General features: G+C 49.5%; 1 protein-coding gene across 1 annotated transcript in view; it reads right to left on the bottom strand.

Annotated features, from left to right (window-relative positions):
• Window positions 1-22,465, bottom strand: part of LOC110568750 (uncharacterized) — a 164,775-nt gene that overhangs the window by 98,716 nt on the left and 43,594 nt on the right. Inside the window, exons 16-21 of the mRNA XM_064362875.1 lie at window positions 21,398-21,592; window positions 10,503-10,658; window positions 8,920-9,104; window positions 7,840-8,022; window positions 6,680-6,771; window positions 1,932-2,095 (exon numbers count right to left, since the gene is read on the bottom strand). Coding sequence (XP_064218945.1) covers window positions 1,932-2,095; window positions 6,680-6,771; window positions 7,840-8,022; window positions 8,920-9,104; window positions 10,503-10,658; window positions 21,398-21,592 — 975 coding nt within the window. The remainder of the gene's footprint in view (window positions 1-1,931; window positions 2,096-6,679; window positions 6,772-7,839; window positions 8,023-8,919; window positions 9,105-10,502; window positions 10,659-21,397; window positions 21,593-22,465) is intronic.

Raw genomic sequence — 22,465 nt, 5'->3', positions numbered from 1 at the left:
CTAGGATTACAGGCATGCGCCATCAAGCCAGGCTAACTTCTTCTGTTTCTTTTTTTTGTATTTTTAGTAGAGATGGGGTTTCACCATGTTGGCCAGGCTGGTCTCAAACTCCTGGCCTCAAGTGATCCACCCACCTTGGCCTCCCAAAGTGCTGGGATTACAGGCATGAGCCCAGTCCCTCCCATCCTTTTAACCAGCTCTGTGTCTTTATTCCCCAGCGTCTGCAAGCTCTGCACCCTCTGCCTGTCACCTGAGGCCTCCAGAACATTGCCCTCCAGCACTGTAGCCAGAGCTCCCAGCACCTTAGCCCAGAGGGGAACACACCTAGCAAGGACCTTGCGCTCCAGGGCTCCCTGTGGGACCAAGCTGAGGCTACGACTTCACCCGAAATTGTACATCTCTCAGCATCTTCTCCTGGCCTGTCCTAATTTCTCCTCTCTTACCGGGTCCCCAGGGCCTTAATAAATCACATATGCCCCCGTCTAAGGCTCGCGTCTATTTTTGGGAAAATGGAGCCTCAGCCACAAGCCGTGTTCAGAAATCCCACGTCAGTGTACGTTCATTCAACACCAATGAGGACGCGCTGCTGCGTGGAGGAAGGGTGAGCATGCGACACGCAGAGTCTCCAGCCACACGGAGCCTACGTCCTAGAGAGGAGGCACAGGACCACCAGACTCTAGAATGGGTAGGACGGCAGCTGGTGGCGAGTGTGCTGGCAAAGTGGATAGGTTAGGGGCCCCGACGGGGACACTGGTCTAGACGGGGTGGCCCAGGAAGGCTGCCCCTGAGGGGTCCCATTTAAGGACACTTCAAAGGAGTGAGGGAGGGAGTTAGGTGGATGTCCCGGGGAATAGTGCTCCTGGTAGAGGAAACAGCCAGTGCAAAGGCCCTGGGGCAGGCATGTGCCTGGCATTGAAAAAGGGGCCAGTGTGTCTTCAGTGCAGTGAGTCTGGAGGCAAGACCGCGAGGGGAGGCCAGCGGGAGAGAGACTGCCAAGGACCTGTGGGCCACAGCGTCTGGCTCCTACTCAAAGAGTAACAGGAGCCATGGGGGGAATCTATGCAGAGGAGAAACACAATCCGGCTGAGATTTCAGAGGGCCCGTCTGGCTGCTGGTGAAGAGGGTAAGGAGACCAGAACAGGAGCTGGGGGATCAGACAGGAGGCCACCAAGTGCCTCCTCTGGACCAGGTACTGACGACACAGTGGTAAATAAAACAAACCCTGAGGCCGGGCGCGGTGGCTCACGCCTGTAATCCCAGCACTTTGGGAGGCCGAGGCGGGTGGATCACGAGGTCAAGAGATCGAGACCATCCTGGTCAACATGGTGAAACCCTGTCTCTACTAAAAATACAAAAATTAACTGGGCATAGTGGAGCATGCCTGTAATCCCAGCTACTGGGGAGGCTGAGGCAGGGGAATTGCCTGAACCCAGGAGGCGGAGGTTGCGGTGAGCCGAGATCGCGCCATTGCACTCCAGCCTGGGTAACAAGAGCGAAACTCTGACTCAGGGAAAAAACAAAAACAAAAACAAAAAAACCCTGAATCTGCTCCCAGGAACTGAGCCACCAGTGAAGAAAACAGACGTTAACCGATCAGCTTCACTAAGAAACAGAAGCGATCAAAAGGGAAGAAACGTGGCTGTCTTAGGTCAAGCCACAAAAAAACGTGATGTGTTCCAGGATAACCAAGGCAGGCTTCCCTGAGGAGGTGACCCCTGAACTGAGATCTGAAGATTGATTGAGAGTTAATGAGCCACAGAGCCCCAGTCAGAAAATCAGTCTGCGCAAAGGTCCAGAAGAAACCTACAGCAAGACCAGTGCAGCCCAGCAGCCCCAGAGACGAGCCCCGCATTCGTTCAGGTGAGCTCAGCACTGACCTGAGGAGACCCACAACCTGGCTGAGAAAGATGGGGCTGTGGCTTAGGGCCCACCTGGGGCTGCAGGGAACAGGCAGCTTCCAGCAGGTACTGTCGGAGCCCCGGGTCCTGCTTCTGTAGCGTCACAGCGGCGAACACAGGCAATGAGAGCAGGTAGGGCTGGCCAGGCACCGGCCAGGTCACTCCAGCGCACAGCTGCCAGCCCCAGGCGTAGGACACTGCAGAGAGGGGCAAGCAGGCAGCACCAGTCAGTGGAGACCCAGAGGGCTCTGGGCGCCGGTGCCCACGGCTGCCACGTCAGCAAAGAAAGCGCTTCTGTAATTTTTTCTGAGGAACAGCACCGTGTAGACGTGAATCCTGTGAGGCAGTGGTGAGTAGACCAGGGATCTCTACCTCAGCACTGCTGACATCTGGGGACAATCATCTGATTGGGGGCTGCCCTGTGCATTATGGGATGTTTCGCTGCATCCCGGGCCTCTATCCACTAGATGCCAGTAACCCCTACCAACAATCAAATACTTCTGCAGATATTACCAAATGTCCCCAGGGTCGGGGTCAGGTGGGGGGGGGCAGTAAAAGTGCCCCTGGCTAAGAACCCGTGGTAGACTTTTTTTTTTGAGCCTGAATCTTGCTGTTACCCAGGCTAGAGTGCAATGGCATGATGTCGGCTCACTGCAACCTCCATCTCCCGGGTTCAAGTCATTCTCCTGCCTCAGCCTCCCAAGTATCTGGGATTACAGGCATGCAACTCCACGTCCAGCTAATTTTTTTTATTTTTAGTAGAGACAGAGTTTCACCATGTTGGCCAGGCTGGTCTTGAACTCCTGACCTCAGGTGATCCGCCCACCTCAGCATCCCAAAGTGCTGGGATTACAGGCGTGAGCCACCACGCCTGGCCCCTGGTAGACTTTTTAAGAGTGTCAGGCAGTAATGTGTAGAACACAGGCTCTGGAGCAAGAATGCCTGGTTCAAATTCTCACTCAGCCACTTCCTAGCTGTGTGACCTTGGACAAATTACTTAACCTCTCTGGGCCTCAATGTTTCTTCCTATTATTATTGTTATTACTCCCTTGACCCTCAGTAAGGGCCACAGTGTTTCTCCTCTTAAACTGCTAATGATAACAGTTCCTGCCTCATGGTGTAGCTGTGAGAATTAACGGGTCAGTAAGTGTTGAGAACAGCACGGGGCCGACAGTAATATCTTTGGTACTAACTCTTGTCCCAATTATAAAAATGTACTTGCTGTCCAGACGTGGTTGCTCACACCTATAATCCCAGCACTATGGGAGGCCGAGGCGGGTGGATCACCTGAGGTCAGGAGTTCAAGATCAGCCTGGCCAAACTGGTGAAACCCCATCTCTACTAAAAATACAAAAATTAGCTGGGCGTGGTGGTGGGCACCTGTAATCCCAGCTACTCGGAGGCTGAGGCAGGAGAATCACTGGAAACCAGAAGGCGGAGGTTGCAGTGAGCCGAGATTGCCCCATTGCACTCCAGCGTGGGCAAAAGAGCAAAACTTTGTCTCAAAAAAAAAATACTTGTTGGTCAGACGTGGTCACTTACACCTGTAATCCCACCACTGTGAGACGAGGTAGGCAGATTACCTGAGGTCACGAATTCGAGACCAGCCTTGTCAATATAGTGAAACCCTGTCCCTACTAAAAATACAAAAATTAGCTGTGTGTGGTGTGCCTGTAATCCCAGCCACTCAGGAGGCTGACACAGGAGAATCGCTTGAACCTGGGAGGCAGAGGTTGCAGAGAGCCAAGATCGCGCCACTGCACTCTAGCCTGGGCGACAAAGCAATATTCCATTTCAAAAAAAAAAAAAAAAAAGACAAGTATTTGTTGCAGGAAATTAGCTCAGATTTTTAAAAATTTTTCTGTATTGTATGTTATACTTTCATAAGTTTATTTGAAATTCTTAATGCAACTTAAATACAAAAAAAGGAAAATTATCAAGAAGCAAAACGTTTCTCTTCATTAAATAGAGCCCTCCCCAACCTTGCTCCGAAAACAAAATTGCAAGATCTGCTACTATGTGACATGTTTACCTCCTGTCTTTTTACGCAGCTGAGATCACATTCAGCGTCGCTGCCTTTCACTCGGTATTACTAAAGAAGTTTCTCATCAAAACAGTTCACTCATAATGGAGTTTAAAAGTTTCGCAGTATCTAGGCCAGGCACAGCAGCTCACGCCTGTAATCCCAGCACTCTGAAGGGCTAAAGCGGGTGGATCACCTGAGGTCAAGAGTCCAAGACCAGCCTGGCCATTGTAATGAAACCCCATCTCTACTGAAAGTACAGAAATTAGCTGGGCATGGTGGCAGGCGCCTGTAGTCCCAACTACTTGGGAGGCTGAGGCAGGAGAATTGCTTGAACCCAGGAGGTGGAGGTTGCGGTGAGCCGAGATCACACCATTATACTCCAGCCTGGTGACAAGAGTGAAACTTCTGTCTCAAAAAAAAAAGAAAAAAAAGTTATGCAATATCTCAGTAACTTCCTAACCCACGAGCCAGCAAACATTCTTTGTAAAGGGCCAGATTGTTTAGTTATCCAGCTAGCTAGCTAGAGACAGAATCCTCCTTGGTGACCCCAGCTTGAGTGCAGTGGCATGACCACAGCTCACTATCACCTTGACCTCCCGGGCTCAAGCGATCCTCCTGTCAGCCTTACAAGTAGCTGGGACCACTGGGTGCATGCCACCATGCCGGCCTAATTTGTTAATTTTTATTTTTGTAGAGACAAGTTCTCATTATGTTACCCAGGCTGGTCTTGAACTCCTGGACTCAAGGAATCCTCTCACCTCGGCCTCCCAAAGTGCAGGGATTATAGGTATGGGCCACCCGCCATCCAGACAGTCAATATTTTATGCTTTATGGTGACAGAGTCTAGGCTGCAGCTACTCAGCTGTGGTGTTGGACAAGGTAGCTACAGGTGATATGCAAATGAAGGGGGTGTGGCTGTGTTCCCATACAACTTTTATTTCTGGACACCGAAATTTCAATTTCATGAATTTTTCATGCTATGAAATATTCATTCTTCTTTTGACTCTTTTTAAGCCACTTAATGTAACAACCTACCCTTAGCTCACTGGCCCTTATAATTGCCCATTTTGCCTACTCCGGAATATTTCAGTTGCTGCCTATTTTTTGTTCTAAATAATGTTGCAAAGAACATCTGTGCGCACAGACCGTTTTTAAGTGATTTTGGTTTGCTTTTAAAGGGTAGAGTTCTAGAAGTATTATCATTGACTAAAGTAGTTGGTAAAGGAAAGTAAAGCCAGGCGCAGTGGCTCCTGCCTGTAATCTCAGCACTTTGAGAAACCGAGGCAGGTAGTTCACCTGAGCCCAGGAGTTTGAGACCAAGCTGGGTAACATGGTGAAAACCTGTCTCTACAAAAAAAAAATTAGCTGGGAAGGGTGGCAAGTGCCTATAATCCCAGTTACTTGGGAGGCTCAGACGGGAGTATCACTTGTGCCTGGGGAGATGGAGTCTGCACTCTGGTCTGGGTGACAGAGTGCGACAAGAATACGAAAGAAAAAGAAGAAGAGAGGGCCGGGCGCGGTGGCTCACGCCTGTAATCCCAGCACTTCGGGAGGCCGAGGCGGGTGGATCACGAGGTCAAGCGATCGAGACCATCCTGGTCAACATGGTGAAACCCCGTCTCTACTAAAAATACAAAAAATTAGCTGGGCATGGTGGCGCGTGCCTGTAATCCCAGCTACTCAGGAGGCTGAGGCAGGAGAATTGCCTGAACCCAGGAGGCGGAGGTTGCGGTGAGCCGAGATCGCGCCATTGCACTCCAGCCTGGGTAACAAGAGCGAAACTCCGTCCCAAAAAAAAAAAAAGAAAAGAAAAAGAAGAAGAAAAAGAAGAGGAAGAAGAGGGAGGAAGAAGAAGAGAAAGAAGGAAGAAGGAAGAAGAAGGAAGAAGAAAAAAGGAAGAGGAAGGAAGATGAAGAAGGAGGAAGGAGGAGGAAGAAGGAGGAGAAGAAGAAGAAGAGAGAGAGAAAGAAGGAGGAGGAAGAGGAAGAAGAAAGAGAAGGAAGAAGAAGAAAGAAGATGATCTGGGGATCCCAGTTCACGATGGCAAAAGGAAACAATTAAGCTAGAAGCTGAGTCAGGCAAACAGCTGCCTTCCCTTTTGTTCATAAGCAGGTAGCTACAGATAAGTGTTAAATATTTGCACAGCTATTCTATGTCCACCTTATCTTATGTAAAGTGCTGATTTATTGAGCAAGGATGAATACGTAAGTGACTCTTCCCCTCCCTGCTCCTTTTCTTTTGCACTGTGTGGGTTCAGTCACGTGACCATACCCTCCCTCCTTTCCCTCCAGAGGGCTTTTCTCCTTTAAACCAAGGGAGGGAGAGCATCAGGACATATACCTAATGCACGCGGGGCTTAAAACCTAGGTGACGGGTTGATGGGTGCAGCAAACCACCATGGCACATGTATACCTACGTAACAAGCCTGCATGTTCTGCACGTGTGTCCCAGAACTTAAAGAAAAATAAAAAATAAAAATAAATAAATACTGAAGCTTTCAGAATCATCTCTGGAAAAAGGCACAGACCACAGATTGTTCTGTGGATATGTGTTCCTGTGGACACGCCAGGTATGTCCTTAACCTTGGCAAATTAAACTTCGAAATTGACTGAGACCTGTCTGAGATACTTTTTGGTTTGCAGAACATGAATACTTTTAGGGCAGGAGAGTCACTCTGGGATCTGGAGCTGGCAACTTTCCCTTCAACCCCGGGATGCCCACCTTGGGAAGACAGCATGGAGGCCCCGCTGCCTACCTTCCTCACCAGTACAGGACTGGGCCTCAGAAGGGACAGGGATGTGTCTAAGGCTCCTCACGCCATCCCTGGTAACGACATACAGCTGAGAGCTGGGTGGGAAAAGAGGACAGCGTCAGATGCGTCATTTTCATTCATTCATTAGACAAGTAACACCTTGAGCTGTCAGAGCTTGGCACAGGGGCAAATTCTACCCTGAAGGGGACCAGCCTTCAGGCAGTGCACACGCTGGTGGGTGATACTCCACGGGCACAGGGACAGAGGCTGGGGACCACAGATGGTGACAAGTACAGTGAGAAACCCACGCAGAGGATAGCACGGCACAGGCTGTCTCAGGGACAGAGCGGGCATTCCCTAGCTGCGGTAGGGGGAGTTCTCTGCAGAGGCGACGTTTGAGCAGAGGCCCAGAGGATGAGAAAGAGCCACTGTTCCAGACAGAGGACATAGCAGGAGCAAAGGCCCTGGGATAGGAACGAGGTGGCCATTTAGGAGTATGGAAAGAAGGCTGGCTGGGGGGGTGTCAGGATGGAGGTGGACAGTGAGTGAGGGGCAGGGAACAGGGGAAGGAGGGAGGAGGGAGGAAGAAGGTGGGCAGAGTCACCATAGGGCAGGACGAGGCAAAGGATGCAGGTAGGTGGGGCAGCCTGTACTCACTCTCACTCCCTCTGAAATTGTCCTTAAAAGTCACCTCCCTAGGTGTCAAAGACAAGCATGCCCCAGAGGGACCCCAGGAAAGAGCTGAGGGTCTGAAAGTTCTCCAGCTCTCACCCCTCGGCTGCCCACATTCCCTATCATAGACGCATCCACCCTTTAGTCACAGACATGTACACTCGTGGACACACACGCACTCCCACAAATGCTCATAGACACGAGACACCTCCACTCCCACAAAGCTGCTCACTGACACACTCACCAACACACAGACACACCCTCATGCACACAGCAGCTCGTACACTCTCTCTCATATGCCTGATCACGTGTGCTCACAGATCCAGGCTCATGGGCACACACTGTAACACACATGCATGCTAATGTCACATCCACACCATGCACACCTCCATGCGCACACACAGACATGTGATCACTCACGCACACACTCACACACGCTCACATGCACCCTCGTGCTCATGGTTCCCTGCCCGCTGGCACAGGGCGCCCACCTGAAGCTGAGCAGCTCCACAGCCTCCTCGGGCGTGTTCAGATGCACCTTGAAGTCCCGGCCCTTCTGCAGCTGGATCCCTCCATCCAGGCTGGCGGCGCCGCGGACACTGGTCACCCACCTCAGCCCAGCCTGCCCCAAGGCTCCCGTTGTGCCCATCTGAGCTGAGATCTGGAGCAGGGCACTGAGGGACAGGCACGTACCAGCTGCATCTTGAGGGCCCTGGAGACACAGACCCCACCCACCGCCCCTAGCTGCCCCCTGAAGTTCTGAGCCACAGCAGCCCCCTCCACCACCACCACCCCACCCACAGGCTTTACGTGCACCAAGCACTTTCCAGTCCTCACCTGCACTCATCCCTCTTACAGATGGGGAAACTGAGGCTCAGAGCGGTGAGAGCACCTGCCTGAGTTCCACGACTGGGAAAAGCATGCGGCTGGAACACCTGAATCCCAGCTAAGTCTCAGCCCAGGCTCTTCACCCCACAGAGCACCCAGCCTAGGGCGTCCACATTCCCCATGTCAGACCCAGGACCCCAGGACAGCTCAGCTGAGTGGCTGGGGACAGATGCTCAGCAGTGCCGCGACAGGTTCTGGAATCAGACCCAATAATTGCACACATTCCACTCGGGCGCTCTGGTGCCATGTGCCCCAGGCTGTTGGCATCCTCGCCTTGAACCTTGGTTTCCTCATCTGGTGGTGGGAGTAAGAAGCACCAGCCTTGCTGGGTCAGGAGGGGGTCGCACCAGGTCAGTGAACTCAAGGCTAGCTCCTCTCCTCCCTTCTGGGTGGGGTGGATGGAAGGGTATAGAGTTGTGGCATTAGATCAGAATACCAGCCGCCTTGCACTGCGGTGTAACCTTGAACGCGAGACAGGACCTCTCTGAGCCTCAGTCTTCTCATCTGTAAAGTGGATCTAACCACCCAGCATCTCTACACACAGTCTCTCGGCACAGGTGGTCTGCAGAATAGGGATCCCCTTGGACTGTGTGGATGTCCCCTGCATCCCCCAGGTCGCTGCAGCCCTCTGTAGGAGTGGGATCCCACCCCCTAACCTGAGCCAGGTCCCAGGAGCCAGCTACCTGGGCTTTACATAACCATTCACAGAGAAATCCGAGCGCTGCTGGAAGTCGGCGATTCCTCGGACCCGGATGCTGATGGCGGCCGAGGCGTTTAGGGTCAGCCGAGCAGGGAGGCCAGACACCGTGGGAAAGACCAGCTCCTCTGCGGCCAGGCTCAGCCTCCGGTTAATCTGGACCTCTTGCCCCTGCAGCCAAGAAACCATAAGCGGGGCCGGGTGCAGTGGCTCACACCTGTAATCCCAGCACTTTGGGAGGCCAAGGCAGGTGGATCACTTAAGCCCAGGAGTTGGAGACCAGCCTGGCCAACAGGGGAAAACCCCATCTTGACTGAAAATACAAAAATTAGCTGGCGTGGTGGCACGTGCCAGTAATGCCAACTACTCAGGAGGCTGAGGCATGAGAATGGATTGAACCCGGGAGATGACAGTTGCAGTTGAGCCAAGATCACGCCACTGCACTCCAGCCCTGGAAACAGAGTAAGACTCCATCAAAAAAAAAAAAAAAAAAAGAGAGAGAGAGAAGAAAAAAGGAAAGGAAGGGAGGGGAGGAGAGGGGAAGGGAGGAGAGGTGAAGAGAAAGGGAGGTGAGGGGAGCGGAAGGGAAGGGAGGGGACGGGAGAGGAAGGGATGGGATGGGAGGGGAGGGGAGGGAAAGGGAGGGGAAGGGAAGGGAGAAAAAGGGAGGGGAGGGGAAGGGAAGGGAGGGAAGAGAGAGAAAGAAACCATCACGGGGCACGTGGCCACCCCTGCTGTGAGCCAGGCACCCTCTGAGTACTGAGCACAAGAGATTTCTTTTGTCCTCAACGGGCACGTAATCCCAGTTTCCAGATGAGGAAACTGAGGTCACAAAAATAAATGGCCCACCAAGGCCCTGTAACTAGAAAGGGATGGAGCTAGGTTTGAACCCGGGCAGTTTGCTCATGAGAAAAGGTTACGGGTCAGGCTCAGTAGGTGGGGAGGAGCGTGGATCCTGTGTAAGGTTGCAGGCAGTCAGTATAGACCAGGCAAGCTGGAACCCTGCTGGATTTTCACCATATTAGCTCCTTTAACACAATTGCTCTATGAATGGATATTTTGCATTTTTTGTTTTGTTTTGTTTTGAGATGGAGTCGTTCTGTTGCCCAGGCTGGAGTGCAGTGATGCAATCTTAGCTGGCTGCAACCGCTGCCTCCCGGGTTCAAGCAATTCTCCTGCCTCCACCTCCCAAGCAGCTGGGACTACAAACGTCTGCCACCGTACCCAGCTAATTTTTGTATTTTTAGTACAGATGGGGTTTTGCCATGTTGGCAAGGCTGGTCTTGAACTCCCGACCTCAGGTGATCCACCGGTCCCAGCCTCCCAAAATGTTGGGATTATAGGCGTGAGCCACCTCGCCCAGGCAGCTATTTTGTGATTTTTTATTTATTAGCCCCATTTCACAGATGCAGAAACTAAGGCCATGGTAAGCGAATCAGTAGATTCAAGGAGGTATGCAATAGAGCTGGGATTTAACCTTCAACAGCCTGGCTCCAAATTTCATGCCCTTAAGTACTTTGCCAAAGTGTCACAGTGCAGATTTCGAGGGCAGGGGCCAGCAGGAGCTACCTTCAGGAGCTTGATGGCGAGCTCTGCCAGGCTCAGGGACCAGTGCTTCACGTGACTCCCTGTGGCCCCACAGTTCACAAAACTCAGCTCCTGCCCCAACACCTTCATGCTCAGCTCGCATCGCAGAGGCTGCTGGACCCCCCGCCTCTGGGTCACCTGCGGGAGAGCCAAGACAGGTCACAAAGAACAGGGTCAGGATTAGCAGGGTGATACGGTTGGCTGCGTCCCCACCCAAATCTCTTTTTAAGCTCCTGTAATTCCCACAGGCTGGGAGAGGGGCCCAGGGGTAGGATTATGGGGGTGGGTCTTTCCCATACTGTTCCAGTGCCAGTGAATGGGGCTGTCACTCTGCACAAGCTCTCTCTTCCTTTGCCTGCTGTCATCCATGTAAGACGTGACTTCCCCTCCTTGCCTTCCGCCATGATTTTGAGGCCACCCCAGGCGGTTGGAACTGTAAATGCATTTAATCTCTCTCTTTTGTCAATTGCCCAGTCTCAGGTATGTCTTTATCAGCACTGTGAAAACGAACTAATACACAGGGCAAAGCGCCTGTACTTTGGGAGGGGGAAGGGGTGGCTGGTGAGCAAGATCAAAAACTTGTGGGATCCAGATGAGGCTTGCAAAACTAGCTCCTAGAGCATGAACGAAATCCCAACCCCAGGTGTGATTTCTCTGACTTGCACAGTAGTGCCCAACGCCGAGAGAGTGTGTGTATGTTTTCATAAATGTTCTACTTTAGCGTAATTTTAGATTTATGGAAAAGATGAAAACTGGTTGGGCGTGGTAGCTCATGCCTCTATTCCCAGCACTTTGGGAGGGTGAGACAGGAGGATCGTTTGAGGCCAGGAGTTTACAATGAGCCTGGAGAGCATTTTGAGACCCTGTCTCTACAAAATAAAAAATAATTAAAAATAATAGCGGGGTATGGTGGCACCCGCCTGTCCTCCCAGATGCTTGGGAAGCTGAGGTGGAGGATCACTTAAGCTCAGGAGTTCAAGGCTGCAGAGAACTGTGATCGTGCCACGGCACTCCAGCCGGGGCAACAGACAGAGCAAGACCCTGTCTCCGAAAAAAAGGAAAACAAAGATAACCTGCGAAGAAGGTACAGAGAGTTCCCATGCACCCTTCTCCGGTTTCTGCGTGGTCAGCATCTTCCATCACCAGGATGCATGATGCAAACTAACCAACCAAAGTTGCTATGTTTCTAGTAACTAAACCCCAGGGGCCATTTACATTTCACCAGTGTTCCCACTAATGTCCTCTCTCCATCCCAAGATCCAATCCAGCAAACCCCACGGCATAGAGTTGCCGTGTCTCCCTGGTCTCTGGTTTATGACACTTTTTCAGTCTTTGATTGTTGTTCATGCCACGTACATTTTTTATAAGTTGAATTTGTAACTTGGGAAATTTTAAACAAAAGTGGAAGATCTTATGTAAAACTCAGCTCTCTGGCTTCTCTATAAAGAAAAACATTGGGCGGCCCACCCTCCCCACAACAAGGGGCAACAAGGAGCCGGAGCTGAGCAGGGGCTGCCACTTTAGCTGAGCATGGGCTTCCTCTGTCTGCCACAGTCCCCACCACTCCCTATTGTCTCTGCAGCACTGAGGCCAAATATCTGCTGCCGTTCATCACTGTGCTCATGCAGAGTATTTCTCTGGATGTGAGTCTCCAGGAAAAGTGAGAAAACAACAGAACAAGGGGATTGTGCACTCTAAGAAAACCTGTCTGTACCTAGCCCACCTCCCTCCTTCAAGCCTCTTGCCGCCCCCAGCTCTAGTCCAAGATGCTTTTAACAGCAGGGATTACTGTCCTGCTCAGGCCTGGGTTTACACTTGGTGGTTAGGAAACATGTGAGCAAGTGAACCAATGCCCCAGCCATCCACCTTGGTCACCATCAGATGTACATGGCAGTGACACTTTATAAGAGCAAAATGTTGCCAATAATCTAAAAGTTCATTGATGGGAAAATGATTATGTCAACTGTGGTCCCCACCCATAGAATATTAACATACCTGCATATGGCGAGCTTCTAGTAAGAAAATACTCAAAAGATGGTAAGAGAAAAAGCAGAAAAGATGTATACACCTTAAGATTAAGCAATTTCACTCCTAGGTGTATACGCCCGACAGGTATGAATACATACATTCCCTAAGACCTAAGAGTCTTTGTAGCACTGTCTGTAATAGCCAGCAACTCATGGACACACAAATTGTTGTATGGTCACACAATGGAACACTACGCAGCTATGAAAATGAACGAATTATAAGTACACACTGCAGTATGGAGAAATCTCACCAATTTTAAACCAAAGAAGTCAGGCACAAAAAGGAGTACAGGAGCAGCACTATTCACAGTCACTGAACAGCAGAAACAACCCGAATGTTGAACGAAGGGATGAACACACGTGACACATCCCTGCACTGTGAAATGTAAGGTATATTGCCGAGTTAAAATGAGGAAACTGAGGCCAGTGTAAAAAAATGAGAATCCAATTTATTCAGCTCCCGGGCGAGGTTCTGTGGTCCGGGAAGGGGCCAGAGAAGTCGCAATGGGCTTCTCAGGGCATGGGATTTTATAAGAAGTGGAGGTAGTTGATTGGTCCTTGGGAAACAAAGAGCAGACAATTTCATTGGTAAGGAGATTTGATTGATTGTTAGGGAAACAAAGAGCAGACAGTTTCATTGGTAGGCTGACTTGCTGGGGAGGTTAATGTTAAACTGCCATTGGACAAATCTTCCGCGGCCTTTTTAAATTTTGAAAGGGTTGAGTGAGGAATGCAGGAGTGGGCGTGTGGAGCCTGCATGGAGAAACCAGATAGGAGCAGGTGTGGGGAGACAGCACAGAGAGATAAGTGTGTCCATTTGGCTCTTCAGCGAGGCAGCCGGCCTTACATTCCGACCTTTTTGATGATATAGGACGTTGCTTCTTTCTGGCTACTTCCTGCTGAACAGGGGCGGAGTCGGGGGGGGTCAGTTGGCCGGTGCCTCAGTTGGGAGTTGGACGTAGGGGTGAAGTAGCATTTGATTTATTGCCACCCTGGAAATTTCTTTTATGCGAACTTGTAAAAACCTAAGAAAGAATGGGACCAGCATTAGTAGAAGACAAACCATGATTAGGGGAATGACAACAGGAGCTAGCCAGGTGAATATGGGAGATTGCCACCAGTTAAGAGGAAAGTTTGGCGCACTTGGCGTTCCTCAGAGGTTTTCCTTGAGGCGATAGAGAGTATTGACATTTTCTTCTACTAGGCCTGTTTCACTGATGTAATAGCAACACTGTTCCTGGAGAAACAGACAGGTACCTCCTTTCTCCGCCATTAGTAGGTCTAGGGCCTGTCGGTTTTGGAGAGTTACCTGGGCTAGTGACGTAATTTGTTGCTGAAGAGAGGCCAGAGAGGCAGCTGATGTTTCAATGGCCACATGGAGTTTGTTTTCTAGTTGAGCAGCTGAAGTGATACTGTAGCCTAAGGCGCCGCCTCCAATTCCAGCAGCTGCTAAAGAGGAGGCTAGGGAGAGGCCAACTACTATGGGGAGGAAGACAGCTCGTTTGTTTCGGCCCTGAGGGGAAGATGGAAGGAGGGATAGAAATTTAGCTTGCCTATACACCTCTAGTTGTGGGACTAGGGTGACGGGCACACAGGGGAATGGGGAGGAGGTTTTGATAATTTTGGTTAGGGTTCCATTACACTAAAAGTACCCCCCTTGAGGCGCATGAAAGGAAGAGTTTATATTTACTGTGGTGTTGCACTTAAGGCTATGGTTGGTAGGTGTCCCATAACATAGAGAAAGAGAGTGGGAGTGTATTTTAAACAAGGGGATTCCCATTAAAGTGGTTTCAGGTCTTGTGGACTTTTGTGATAGGGTTAATCCCGTTTGGAGGGGAACTGCGGCTAAAGGGGAGGTGTTAAGAGAGGCACATAAAAAGCAGTGAGTGAAGTTTACGGTTTTGATTAAGTTTAGCATGTTGGCTCCCTGCTGTACTAGAGTTAACTATGAGAAAGGATGAGAGGTGTTATTTGAGGGTTTGATTTGGTTAGTTAGGGTGGCTTTATTTTTAGGATTGTATGGCTTACAGAGCCAAGTTGTTTTATAACTTTAGGGACAATGCAGGTATAGGACTGGAATATTAGCCATGTTCCCTGGGGGTATTTTTGGCTGCCGCATACAAGGGCTTAGCTAGAGTAGCGAAGTTAGGAATTTAGTGATGAAAAACCCCACAAATTTTAGAAAGGAGAGGATTTTGTTAGCTGTTTTGGGGGGCTGCAGTGCAAGTAGTGCCTTTTGACTGTTTTTAAGCCCTTAGTTTGGGGAGTAAGGTGAATACTTAAATAGATTACTGAGGTGACCAACAGCTGTGCTTTGGAGGGGGAAATCCGGTATTCCCTAGACCCAAGGAAATTAAAGAGAGCGTCAGTATGCTGTCGTGACATGGAGAGGGAAGGGCTGCAAAGCAGCAGGTTGTCCACGTACTGTAAGAGAAGACTAGGCTGAGGGGGGGCAAGAGGTTAGGTCAGCTGCTAATGCTTGTTTAAATATGTGAGGGCTGTCTCTAAAGCCCTGGGGCAGGACCGTCCAGGTTAACTGCTGTGAGAGGTTAGTGTCTGGATTGGTCTAAGTAAAGGCAAAGAGGAAATAGGACTTAGGGTGAAGAGGAATGGTAAAGAAAGCATTCTTGAGGTTAAGGACTGTAAAATGAGTAGTGGAGGGAATGTTCGATAATAGTGTGTATGGATTGGGAACTACAGGGTGGAGGGGAATTACTGCCTCATTGATAAGGCGCAGGTCCTGAACCAGGTGAAAGCCTCACGGCTTTTGGACTGGCAAGATAGGAGTGTTGCAAGGGGAACTGGTAGGAATAAGGAGTCCCTGTGCCAGGAGTTAGGTGATAATAGGCTTTAGGCCCTGGCGGTGGGTTTTTGAGATGGGAAACTGAGGATGTGAGGGAAAGTTGGTAGCATTTTTAAGAAGTATTTTAGCTGGCGTGTGATGTCTGGCCACTACAGGCTTAGAGATATTCCATACTAAGGGATTAACTATATTAGGAGGGATAGGGGGTTGAGATAAGGGGTTGAGCCCGGGCATAGGGTCAGTTAGGAGGGGCAGTAAGAGGTGAGTGGGTGATGGGTTTGAGTATGGGGGCCAGTAAGTTGGAGAGTGGCCCCCACAGTTTGGAGAATATTTTAATAGGGGAACTGGGCATGAGGGTATGATTAGAAAAGAGTGAGAAAAGGGGTGAATGGATGTCCCTCCAGGTAACAAGTTAGAGGATGGGTCTGGTTGGGACAGGAGGGCTTCCTGTTAATTCCCACAACCGAGACCTGAGAAGGTGTACTAGGCTCTGAATAGGAAGGCAATACAGAATAGGAAACCCCCATGTCCATTAAGAAGGAAATGGACTTACCCGCTCTTCGTAGCGCCCTGGGCTCAGCAAGGGTGATGGGGGTCTTCGAGTCCGGGTTGCGTTAATTATTCATGAGGCCAAGGAGTTCAAGTGAAGGGACTGCATCCTTTGGACTGGCCTGCCCCTCACATGGAGATGCAGGGGGTGAGCCTATAGTCCAGAATGGGCAGTCTACCTTCTAGTGTCCAGTTTATTTGCAGATTGGACAGGGTCCGGGAGGTGGACGTGGACAGGGGCACTGCCGGGCCCAGTGTCCCTCTTGGGCACATTTGAAGCAGGGCCTGGAGGGACCTTTGAAGCAGTCTGGGTGGGTTCTAGGGGACCTTTTTGGAGGAACTTGGAGGAGTTTTCTCCACCAGATGCTGGGCGTGCTGCCGGCCTTAGGGCTGCTACGAAAGCTTGGGTTTGGAGGCTTACCTGTTGCTGTAAATGAGCCTGGGGAACGGCTTTAGCCTTTTCCTCTCGGCCATTAAAAAGTTTAAATGCTAAGTTTACCAGGTCTCGTGTGGGAGTTTTTCATATTTTATACTAGAATGCTTGGATGTAGGGAACCTCGGCCTACTTGCTGTTCCTTTGGCAAAAATTGTTTAAATTAGTGAGGACATTAAAGTTAAGTGTGCCCTCTGGAGGCCACTTGGACTGGTTGTTTAGCGGATACTGTGGCCAGGCTACGGTGGAGAGGAAGAGTAGCCTTTTGTTTTTTATAGAGAGGCCCAGCTTGGGTAGGTTTAGAACTAGGCATTCCAGTGGTGACTTAGGGTTTGGGTGGGATTTTTGGTTACCCATGATTTTTTCTTTTTCTTTTTTTTTTTTTTTTTTTTTTTTTTTTTTTTTTGTGAAACAAGAGGATTTTATTAAGGTGGCTACCGGCTTAGCAGATTAGCATTTTAATATTAAGCACTTAACAAAGACAGGGCTTGGCTTTTTATACATGAAGTACACAGTGGCACTAAAACAAGTTTGCAGGCATAGAACAAAGGCAATTCATTAAGCAGTAATAGGTACTTAACTTAGGCTTACATGTGATAGTTGCTATGTGACCCAGATGTTTGCTATCTGTAGAGCTCAAGGATTTTAGCACAGGCCTTATCTATTTCTTTTTGATACAGTGTTTAGAAAGCTAGAGTCCTGCCTGCTTGGGCATTTTTTATGACCTTCACTGTAGAAACTTACAGTTATTAGCAATAGAGAACAAGAATACAAGAATTTGTAAACTTATAAAACCTGCAAAGCAGGATACAATTTTACTGGAAGGGAAAAAACTCACTCACACACTCACTCAGAAACAGAAGGAGAAACAGAAAGAGAAACTGAAAATATTTAAACGGGAGCTGACTTGCCAAAGGGCGAGTTTTGGGGTTAGGAGCCAAGGTCTAACCCAGGCCTTAAGGGCCTGGAGGAGTAAACAGGGCTTCTGGTTACCCGAGTCTCTCCCGCTGCCGCAGAGATGACCGGTAGGCGTCCTGGACGACACTACCGGACACCAGAGAGGGTTCAGGAAGAAGGGGACGTCTCCCTCAGGTTCCTGACCCTCCGCAGACCCCTTACGGGGGGAAGACAAGAGCGTAGGGACGTCTCCTCTACACTCAGGTCCTCGAGGCGGAGCTGGAGCCCTGGGCCCTCAGCTGAACAGAGCCGGGGCCCTGGGCCCACGGCAGAGAGGAGTCCCTGACGCGGCCGCGGTTACAGACAGGGAGTCCGGAGTCAAGCAGCGGGAGAGGCTATGGGTAACAGAAGTCTTACCTTGCGGCGGAGTGGCTCCCTGGTCCAGCTTCAGGTGGAGGAGTCGGTTTCCCCTTTAGGAGGGGGTCTCACAACCCCTCCCGGGTTTCGGCACCAGCTGTAAGGTATATTGCCGAGTTAAAATGAGGAAACTGAGGCCAGTGTAAAAAAATGAGAATCCAATTTATTCAGCTCCCGGGCGAGGTTCTGTGGTCCGGGAAGGGGCCAGAGAAGTCGCAATGGGCTTCTCAGGGCATGGGATTTTATAAGAAGTGGAGGTAGTTGATTGGTCCTTGGGAAACAAAGAGCAGACAATTTCATTGGTAAGGAGATTTGATTGATTGTTAGGGAAACAAAGAGCAGACAGTTTCATTGGTAGGCTGACTTGCTGGGGAGGTTAATGTTAAACTGCCATTGGACAAATCTTCCGCGGCCTTTTTAAATTTTGAAAGGGTTGAGTGAGGAATGCAGGAGTGGGCGTGTGGAGCCTGCATGGAGAAACCAGATAGGAGCAGGTGTGGGGAGACAGCACAGAGAGATAAGTGTGTCCATTTGGCTCTTCAGCGAGGCAGCCGGCCTTACATGAAATACGAGTCGGCCTTAGACAGGAATGGAGTACTGAGCTATGCTGCAATGGGGGTGAACTTCCAAAACACTAGGCTAAGAGAAAGAAGTCAGACACAAAGGTCACATATTTTATGGTTCCATTTGTATGAAATATCCAAATTAGGGAAATCCACAGAGACAGGAAGCATACTGGTGGCTGTGAGAGGCTAGGAGGAGGGGGTGCTGGGGACTGATTCTTTCATGGGTACAGGGTCTCCTTTGCAGGTGATGAAAATGTTCTGGAACCAGACAGAGGTACTAGTGGCACGACACGGTGAATGTACCAAATACCACGGAATTTTTCACTTCATTTTTATTATTTTTTTTGAGATGGATTCTCACTCTGTCACCCAAGCTGGAGTTCAGTGACGCGATCTCGGCTCACTGCAACCTCTGCCTCCCAGACTCAAGTGATTCTCCTGCCTCCGCCTCACAAATAGCTGGGATTACAGGCATGCACCACCATGCCTAGTGTTTTTTTTTTTTTGTATTTTTAGTAGAGACGGGGTTTCACCATGTTGACCAGGCTGGTCTCCAACTCCTGAGCTCAACTTATCCACTCATCGTGGCCTCCCAAAGTTCGGGGATTACAGGCATGAGCCAGTATACCCAGCCAATCATCCACTTTAAAATGCTTATTTTTACACATGAGAATTTTATCTCCTTTAAAAAAGAATACAGGGTGAATGATTCTATTTATATAATGTTTACAAAAGAAACTGGATGTGACTTCTACTGCCAACCAAATTGGATTGGATTCAACCTCCCACATGGAGCAGCTGCGGACCCAGATGGCCCAAGACAAAGACATCAGGCAACCCAAGATGATGAACCCCGAGAGATGAAAACAAGCGAGGTGAGCCCAGTTTCCTGCCCAGAGAGTGTCCACCCTGCGGCGCAGGGAGGGGGAATGGAGGCTGAGTCGGGGGACTCCCTGAGCTGAGGAGCCGGGGGTCTGGGGAGCCCCTGGCAGCTGGCTTCGCAGGGCAGGGTAGCAGAGAGGATAGAGTGCACAGAGCGCATGCTCAGAGGTCTACAGAAGGTCCCATGAGAATCTCTAACGTCCCATCGGGCAAAAATGTCTGAGCTATAACAGCCAAAGCACTATCCATCAAAGAAACTAGTAAACCTGACTTCATCAAAATTAAGACTTCCTGGTATTTTTTTGAAAGACACCATTAAGAGAACAAAAAGACACACCACAGACTGGGAGAAAATATTTCCGAGTTACAGATCTGATGAATAACTTGTTTCTGGTCAGATGTGGTGGGTCACACCTATAATCCCAGCACTTTGGGAGGCCGAGGCAGGAGGATCACTTGAGGCCAGGAGTTCAAGACCAGCCTGGGCAACAGAGTGAGACCCCATCTCTACAAAAAGAGAAAAAAAACTTAGCCATGTGTGGTTGCACTACCTGTAGTCCTAGCTACTCAGGAGGCTGAGGCAGGAAGACCATTTGAGCCCAGGAGGTCAAGGTTGCAGTGAGGTATGATCACACCACTGCACTCCAGCCTGGATGACACAACCAGACCCCAAGTCAAAAAAAGAAAAAAACAACAACTTATTTCTCGAATATAGAAAGAATTCTCAAAACTCAATAAGAAGAAAACAATTCAACAAAATAAGATGAGCCAAAGATTTGTGCATACACTTCACCAAAGAAGATATACAACAGCATGTGAGCACGTGAAAAGATGATCAATGTCATCAGTCATTAGGGAAATGCAAATTAAAGCCATGAGATACTACTACACACTATTAGAATGGCTAAAATTAAAAAGTCTAACCATACCAAGTGTTGGTGAGGATGTGGAGAAACTGGAACTCTCACACACTGCTGGTGGGAATGCAAAAATAGTACAACCACTTGGGAGAATTGTTGAGCAGCTTTAGAAAAAGTTAAACATACACCTGCCATATGATCCAGCCACATCTACTAATTATTCAAGAGAAACAAAAGCACATACCCAAAGACTTGTACATAAATAATTCATAGCAGATTTTTAATAGCCAAACCCTGTAAACAACTCGAATGTCTATCAACAGGTAAATGGAAAAACAAACTGTGGTATATCTATACGATGGAATACCACTTAGCAATAAAAAGAAATAAACTACATTATACCCTACAGCATGGATGAGTCTCAGAAAAATTATGCGGACTAAAAGAAGCCAAACAAAAAACATTATATGCTTTTCTAAAAAAGGACATGCTGCTCAGGTGCAGCGGCTCACACTTGTAATCCCAGCACTTTGGGAGGCCAAGGCAGGAGGACCACTTGAGCCCAGGAGGTTGATACCAGCCTGGACAACATAGTGAGACCCTACCTCTACATTTTTTAAAAAAAAACTAGATAGGCATGACAGCACATGCCTATAGTCCCAGCTACTCTGCAAGTTGAGGTGGGAGGATTGCTTGAGCAGGGAGGCAGAGGTTGCAATAAGCCGAGATCACACCACTGTACTCCAGCCTGGGTGACAGAGTAAGATTGTACCCAGGAAAGAAAAAAAAAAAAGACATAATATTCTAGAAAGTGAAAGAGAGTCTACAGTGACAGAAAGCCTCTCACTAGCTTCTGGGGACAAGGAGAAGCAGGAGGAAGGGATTACTAAGGATCTGGAAGAGACTTTTGGGGTGACATGTATGTTTGTAAGCTTTATCATGGTGATGATATCTTGAATATGTACATGGGTCAGAATGTATTCAGTTGTACGCCTTAACCATATACTACTGTTCACTGTGTGCCAATTAGACCTCAACAAAACTGACTTTTAAAAAGTAGACTCATTGATGCTGTCCTAAGTCTGAAGAGTAGTACCCCGGTTAAGGATGGGTATTAACGAGAACAGGGGGACAAGGCGGAGGCTAGGGGCTAAAGATGGTCTGCATGCTGGTGACACGGGCATGTTGAGATGGTGGACAGGAGAGCTGTATACTTACAACTTAGGGACTTTCCCGTGCACGGGATTGATTTCAATCAACAGTTTTTCCAAATAAAGCCAACTACGAGCTGACTGTTCAGATCTGGACCAGCCACCACTTAGTTCTGTAAGGAGTGGGCAGGGTCAGAGTTCACAAATACCCAAGTTTCAGGTTCAAAAGCCCAAGAATGAAGTGGGGTGGGCCTGCCTGGTGGAGCAGGGTGGGTGTGGCCACGTCCCTTACCTTCTGCTGAAGGTCTCTCATCCTTCTAGCTCTGTCTCCTGGACACTTGGGACTGGCTGGCCGTGGTGCAGGCCCCGGTTCTGGTCCTGGGGGCTTCTCTGCCTCGGCCTGTCTTCCATCTTCCGGACCCCAGAATGACTTCCTGCCAAACAGCCTGCGAGCAATTTCCTCAGCATTTTCCAGCCGGAGACCAAGCTGAGAAGAGAAGCCAGGGGCTCAGGAAGGAACAATTCAATCACAGGGGTGATGACAAGCTGTCAGACTGGGGATATGAATGACAGACCCAGAAGGCTTGAGCAGGGCACTCCAGGCTCCCTAGTGCCCACCTGGACTCAGGTTTAGCGACACAACCTTGGGAAATCCATCACTCTGTGTATCTACTTGGTACACGCCACACAGGAAAAATTCTTGCCGACTCTTTTAGGCTTGGGTCAAATATCACCACCTCCGGGAAGCCCCCCTGAACTCTCATGTCACTTTCTTCCTGCCTCCTCTGCCCCACACACAATATACTCAGACTGGAAAGAGTGTCTCCCTCGAAAGATCCATGAAGAGGGCAAGGACTCATGTCTCAATCACTAGATGCCTGCCCAACTTGGCCTGGGGCGGTTCTCAAAATTTGATAGGTGAATAAATGGATCCTTCCTTCTGTCCCTCCTGTCTTCCACCTGCCCATCCATGTGCCCCTCTGTTCACCTACCCTTTTGTCCTTCCCATCCATCCACCCATCTTTTTTTTTTTTTTTTCTCACTCTATCACCCAAGGCTGGAGTGCAGTGGCACCATCGCAGCTCACCGCAACTTCTGCCACCCAGGTTCAAGCAATTCTCCTGCCTCAGTCTCCCTAGTAGCTGGGATTACAGGTGCCTGCCACCATGCCCAGATAAGTTTTGTATTTTTTAAATAGATACGGGGTTTCACTATCTTGGCCAGGCTGGTCTTGAAATTTTGACTTTGTGATCCACCTGCCTTGGCCTCCCAAAGTGCTGGGATTATAGACGTCAGCCACCGCACCTGGCCACCTTCCATCTTTTCTATCCTTTGTCCTATCCATCCTTAATTCCTATTC

Source organism: Aotus nancymaae, unplaced genomic scaffold, assembly GCF_030222135.1.
Source record: "Aotus nancymaae isolate 86718 unplaced genomic scaffold, 86718_ANA_hifiasm-v0.15.2.pri h1tg000049l, whole genome shotgun sequence".
NCBI classification, from domain to species: Eukaryota; Metazoa; Chordata; class Mammalia; order Primates; family Aotidae; genus Aotus; species Aotus nancymaae.
The sequence above is the reverse complement of the archived record's forward strand: the minus strand, read 5'-3'. Positions and strand labels throughout refer to the sequence as shown.